The sequence below is a fragment of the Juglans regia genome, chromosome 7 (assembly GCF_001411555.2).
Source record: "Juglans regia cultivar Chandler chromosome 7, Walnut 2.0, whole genome shotgun sequence".
NCBI classification, from domain to species: Eukaryota; Viridiplantae; Streptophyta; class Magnoliopsida; order Fagales; family Juglandaceae; genus Juglans; species Juglans regia.
Genome location: NC_049907.1, coordinates 47,947,121 through 47,953,887, shown reverse-complemented (window position 1 = coordinate 47,953,887; position 6,767 = coordinate 47,947,121). Strand labels below are relative to the sequence as shown.

General features: G+C 39.0%; 1 protein-coding gene across 1 annotated transcript; it reads left to right on the top strand.

Moving 5' to 3' along the window:
- The first annotated feature begins 214 nt into the window (after positions 1-214).
- On the top strand, positions 215-2,232 carry LOC109010341 (AT-hook motif nuclear-localized protein 22-like). The gene is made up of 2 exons (XM_018991140.2): positions 215-1,695; positions 2,161-2,232. The coding sequence occupies exon 1, from the start codon at positions 584-586 to the stop codon at positions 1,508-1,510; it is 927 nt and encodes a 308-aa protein (XP_018846685.2). The 5' UTR covers positions 215-583; the 3' UTR covers positions 1,511-1,695; positions 2,161-2,232.
- Positions 2,233-6,767: the final 4,535 nt, after the last annotated feature.

Genomic DNA, 6,767 nt, shown 5'->3' with positions numbered 1-6,767 from the left:
GGGTGTTGGGGCCCCCCAAGAGATCAGGTTGAGGAGAGAGAAAGGCAGTGGGGCCCAGACCACCGCCCATGCGCACGCTGTCGTACCAAAACCAAACCCATCATCGATCCGATTCCTTAGACCTAACCCTAACCCAACACCCTGTACAGTACTACTACTTACCCAGAAAGCCAACACAAGAAAGCCCCAGTACCCCAAACGGCCCCTTCCCAAACACACTTCTCTAACCTCTCCTTGCTCTTTTACTGGTTCTTCATTTCCTCCAAAACCCTTACCCAACTACTCTAAGCATCATTGAAAAGGCTTGTAAAGTCATTCCTATGAGAAACAAAACCTCAAGGAGTGGGTAAAGAGCAATAAAGATGGATGATTGAGCCATTTCATCTGAGAATTTGGTGGTTGTGCCAAATTAAGAGCCTTTCCTTTATTCTTCTCTGGTGAAGGTTCGTAGGATTTGCTTCATCAAAGTACTCAAAAAAAGACCAAGAAAGAAAGCCACAAAGCTAGAAGAGTGAAAACCAAGAACTTCACCTGACCACCCCTACTTGACCTAGCTAGGGTTTGAGGTAACAAAGCTCTAAAAATGGACCCAGTCACAGCACACGGCCGTCCTCTCCCTCCTCCTTTCCTATCAAGAGATCTTCATCTACACCCCCACCATCAATTCCAACACCACCACCAACAAAACTCTGAGGATGAACAAAGCCGCGGTAACGGTGGCCTAGACCGCCGCCAGAAACGAGATCGTGATGAAATTAACACCACCGCCAACACCGTCAATGTCACAAATACCGCCACTACAACGACTGATCAAGACCAGGAATTCGGCTCAGGCGCCATTGGGGAGGGTGACATGACAAGATCAAGACCCAGAGGCAGACCCACTGGCTCCAAGAACAAGCCCAAGCCGCCCATCATAATCACCCGCGATAGTGCAAATGCCCTCCGATCCCACGTTGTCGAAGTCGCTAATGGTTGCGATATCATGGAAAGTGTTTCCACTTTCGCGAGGCGGAGGCAAAGGGGGGTATGCATTTTGAGTGGGAGTGGCACTGTCACTAATGTCACCCTAAGGCAACCTGCTTCACCCGGTGCTGTTGTGACTTTACATGGGAGATTTGAGATTTTATCTTTGTCAGGGTCATTTTTACCCCCTCCTGCGCCACCGGCGGCCTCGGGGTTGACTATATATCTAGCCGGCGGTCAAGGCCAAGTGGTGGGTGGGAGCGTCGTTGGTCCGCTTCTGGCATCTGGTCCGGTGGTAATAATGGCAGCATCATTCGGTAATGCAGCATATGAAAGGCTTCCTTTGGAGGATCAGGAAGAGCCCCCGGTTCCAATTCCGGGAAGTGGACCGCTCGGATCCCCAGAAATTGTTGATCAGCAACAACAACAACTACTGCCTGATCCTAATACATCTCTCTTTCATGGCATGCCCCAAAATCTTCTAAATCCATGCCAATTACCGGCTGATGCCTACTGGGGTGGCACGGGTCGCTCTCCTTATTAATAATACAAAAACTGTGTCATTATTTCCTCCTCTTTGTTACATTAAGATTTTAATTACGTACGTTATTCGCTCGGTCTTTGATTGAAGCTGAGAAGGATGTATAAATTTATGAATTTTCGGTGGGTTGATTTTATCTGAATTGTTCCTCCGGCCAGTACTTCTCCCCAAGTAATGGTAGCTCAGAGGTGAGGCAGCAGTTTACCGGAGGATGGCATGCTGTGATCCGATATTTCTCCCTCTATTAATCATTTACTTGTTGCAGTTTCATAATCCTTTTAGTTCACTCTTTGGATCGAGAAGCACGAAAAGCAAACCATCTATATATATATATATATGCTTTTGGGGGTTCTATTGTTTATTTTTCTGTTGGAAAACTTTTAGTTCTACATTAATTCTATTACATGATCCCAACCAGCCTTAAAGAAAAATTTATTCAAAATATCAAACCGAAGCTTTTGGATTCACATGCTTTGATTTTATATTCTCTAGAAAAGAAAGTATTATCAATTTCTTAATAGTACTTGTTCATATAAAAAACACGCTTTTATCCTTTTAGATTCCCTCAAAACCCATCATTGCACCAGACCTTCCTTTTCACTTCACACACTTTCAAACTCTTTATCTTATTATGGAATCATCATATATAGCAGGTTCATATAAGTTGGTGATCACTGAGGAGGTGGCGGGAGTCTGAAGTCTTAATTTGAAGAAAATAAGGTCACGGGAGGCCGTTACTGGCCTAGGGTTCTTCTCTGTCCATGTCCCTCTGTTTTTGACAAATTAGGGTTTGTTATGGTGGCGGAGATGAACATCGGATTCTGTGTCACACGTGCGCTGCTCTGGAGAGAGCTGCTCCTTTTCGAGGCAACAAACATAATCTCAAGCAAGCGTTAAAGTCACCATCTCTGTCATTGGCACTAGAGAAATAATTAAGGGATGGAGTGATTCGACAGGCAAGTTTAATATAACTGTAGCTTTTGTCTTGATTATGGAATGATGCCCCTTGAAACCCTAGCCACGTACCTCTGGTTCTCTGCACTGGAACTCCCCCAGTACCAGCACACATCCTTTAACTTTTTGCCCTTTTTAACGAAATTTCTTCGGATTCTCATTTGTTGCACTTGCACATGGCTTCTGTTGATTAGAGTTTCCACAGATCTCTGCCAGTGAACATCACCAGATCAGAAATTTCTATATTAATTGATATTATCCCTCAGAAACTAATAAAATAAGTAGTCATGTCATATATACAGTTGTAGACTCTCTTTTTCACATGACTATTGTAAGCTAGGACTTGTTTGCTTGTTCTGCTAGATTTTCTGCATATATGCCTTGCCTTTAACTAATTGCTTGACTTGATTTTGTTAAACATTCCACTTCTACTACTTGTTCTTCTTTAGTACTCCTCCCGGCCTCTTATTACATGATCATCATCTATTTTTATCGTTCCAAGGATATAGAGGATAGGGCCGCTTCATGTTCATCATGGATCATGTTCTTCTTTCTTCTTCTTCTTCTTGTTGGAGGGGTGAGTCGGCCTGCAAAAGTAAGCAACTTGATTATCTTCTTCAATTAATAATATTATAAGGAGTGCGTTGGCGCTGACATTTTGGGGGTGGGGGAGAGCAGATTTTGTTTCCATGTTTATCTACCTAGAGTGTTCTTCGATCTGTGTATGGTCATAGTCGAGCCTCAAACATATAACTGGAATCTGGCTTTTGTTGTTACAAAAAGTGCAGATTTTGTGGATGGTATTCGCTTAAAAATTTAACATGGAGATTATCATTACATGGCCGATGTGTAATGAGCTTTAGATGATCTTTTTTGGGTTCATGAGCAGCATTTGGTTCTTTTAGCTACAGCCAAATGATTACGGTCGAGTATATAGAAGTATTAGGATTTTGTTTCTATAATTTAAACTTTTGCTCAATCTGGCGCTCTTTTCGAGAAAGAACTTCGAAGTTCATATATCTGTTACTGCTTCGTCAAAAAGTCCTTGGACCGTGATATATGGCGGCCAAGATGCATTCAAACACAAATTCGTTAGCCTCGTATCAATATTTATTCCCATTTTTGCTGAGTGATTCAACTCAGCTTGTCGAACGTTTCCGGTGAATGCGAGTGAAATTAATGTTCCATGAGTTGGAGTACGTACGTCGTGGTCATGCACAGTCGCACAGTGATGGTACTGTTCGAGTTTAATGAGACGTTGATTTTTTTTTTTTTAAACAAACAAATTTTTATTAGAAACAAAAAGGATAATATATGAAGAGGGGGTGAGGTTCTTCAAAAACATTTCAATACAATAACTACGGTGCAAAAGTGCTAAAAGACAAAAAAAAAAAAAACAGATTTTGAGATCAATTTCTTGATTCCACTCATGCCCTACAAAGATGGCACAATCTTAAAAAAAGGTAGTTAGTAGTTCGCAAAGTCATGCGAACTATAGAACCACCACCGATCGATGACGGTGGAACCTCTGCTGAAAGTGATGAAAGTTATGAGTGTACTACAGTTTGTTGTCTTGAGATATTTTTTGAAGATATCCGTAGGAAGGCGAGGTAGAGCAGATCTGGAAGATCTCGGCGTAGGGAATTTGTTGGTACGGCATGTGTAACTGGCGGAGGCATAATGGCACGATGGCGCCTGAAGACCACACGTGGAAACAAGCTGCGCAAGAGGGCCACGCACTGAGCATTTTGGCGTGATTTCGCTCCATCCCAGTAGATCGACGACTGTAGAATGGCGTGGTGGGGCGCATGTCGACTGATGGCAGCCGGAGTACAATAAATCTGACCAAAACTGAACCAGTAGAAGGGGGAGAAAAAAAATACTACCAAGAAAGTGTATACACAGTGCGGTAATGAAAATGGAAAAGAGAGGAGGGTACTGAAGGTCTCTCCAGCGAAAGCACTCAAAGAGATTGAATTTTTTAGAGAGAATGGAGAGTTTCTCTCTCTAAATAGGAGATATAAGGTGCAATGAGATGTTGAATCCTTGCATGGCTTAACAATTTTGCGAATTTTCCATCCATTTACTGTTGACGGCTGAAGATTAATGCTTGTAAATATCAATATTAATTATGTTTCTATCCAGAGAAATGATATTTCTACTCTCAAATATCGCACAATTTGTTTAAAAAAAATAAGTATAAATAAAGCTCACATAAAAATATAATTTTCTAATCATAAATTTCATTATTTTTTAAAAAGGAAATGCACGGATTATATACGCATCATTCTAATATTGGGAGATTATCTTTTGTCTTCCGGAACAGAGTTAGTTTTGATGGTAGCTAAATTTTAGAGGTATAAATTTCTGAGAGCATTGACATTGGTTTAGCCAAATGCTAGTTCATCTGCATTGGAGTAGTCAAATACTAGTAGCTTCAATTATGAGTTACAATATTTCTTCATATTTGAAGATTTACTATTCATCTTCAAAAGTAGTGTTTTATTCTAAAATGTGTTTGTTGAATAATTAGGTTGAAGAAAAAAATAGTTGAGAAACAATAAGTTAAGTAGTATTTAGTACTTATTAATTAACATTTGGTTAGTGCAGGAAAAAAAATTAATAATATTATTAAAAAATTAATATTATATTATTATTTTGACTAAGCCAATGTGGAGTTATGGCTTGAATGATTTTGGATTTATAAAAAATATGTACTTTTAGTTAAATTTTAAAGATGAATTTGATGAACCTAATGCTCTTAGCCTATAATTTCAGGATCCCTTTTTTACTGAATAGGTTATTTAAGTCTCCTAGTGTAGGAGAGCTGATTTTTTTGTGCATTAGGATTTTGAATTCTTATGGCTGCATTGGGCTTGATTTGTTGCACGTGTTCAATTTTCTTGGTTTCATGCATGTAACCAAACTCTTGGGGGATGGGATTGTACTCTTAATACGTCTCAGGCCATATTTGAGTATTTTGATACTCTGTGAATAATAGTGAAAAGTAATAAGTAATTTATGAATAATAATGAAGTAGTACTTTGAGACTACTTCACTTATCAAACACAACCTTACTACTATCATGAACTCGCGCGTTATAAACAATAACGCTGATGTATGCCTTTCTGATACAAGTTTCTCAAAGACCGAATTATGTATTATGGTATCTCTCGTACGTACTTATCTTCTGATCAAAATATGGAAAGAGTTTTTGCAAACTTAGCTAAACCATATTAATCCTAGTGACACGAGATCAGACTCCATTCATGGAAGAATATTCTATTCTTAAGTCATCACATGAGGTTGATCTGGTCTAACGTCGACTCTTATACCTCGTGCATGCTCGGTGGCCATGCCGGCCTTTGTAATCATAACACGTAATTACCGGACTTTGCTTTTCTAAGCAGATCATCAGCTAATCGATAATTTTCCTAAAGAAAATAAAAAAGCAGATCTAATGATTATATTCCATGAATATTATTTTTGAGAAGAACAGAGATCGTTTTGTATGCGTGAACTCGAGGAAGACAAATGCTCCAGTTGATTTTTTGAATACGAATTAATGTATCTTCGACCAATCATGTGATGATAGAGAATAATAATAATACTAATAAGAAGAAGAAGAAGAAGACGAATCTGACGGAGAAGTACTACTTGATCAACAAATTATAAATAAATAAAAAATGCATTTTCAAGAGGTAGCATTGACGAACTTCCCACATATTGCGGCAGCTCTACATGACCGTCTTTGTCATATCTACCTATTGTGGCGGTCAGTAGCGACGGATAATTAGTTCTTTTTTATTAGAGGTGGTCATCAGTCGTCTTGAAACTTACATGTAGCGGTGGTCTGTAAACCATCACAGCAGCAGCAGTAGTACGTAGTAGTAGTGCTAATACTAATACACAATAATAATAATAATAATAATAATAATAATAATAATAATGTTAGTCACAAAGAACCGCTGGAAAATGTAGATTAATGTAGTGGCAACTACAATATTGACGATCGCACGTCAATAATAGTTCTGGTTTTTTAATTTACGATCGACGGCCTCAATTTCCCAACAATTATGGAAGTCATCCTAACCTTAATTCACTACAAGCTCACATGATGTAACAGTTTCGTGACTACCTCAAACTATAACAATTCTATTTACAAATCGGTACTTATAACAGTACACCCTTAAATCTTAACGCATTTGACATATAAATCGGTATGTATAATGCACAATTTTATTTTCAAATTGACAGCCACTTCTGCAATATTGTCAACGACATGGAGAATGGAGATTATGTTTCC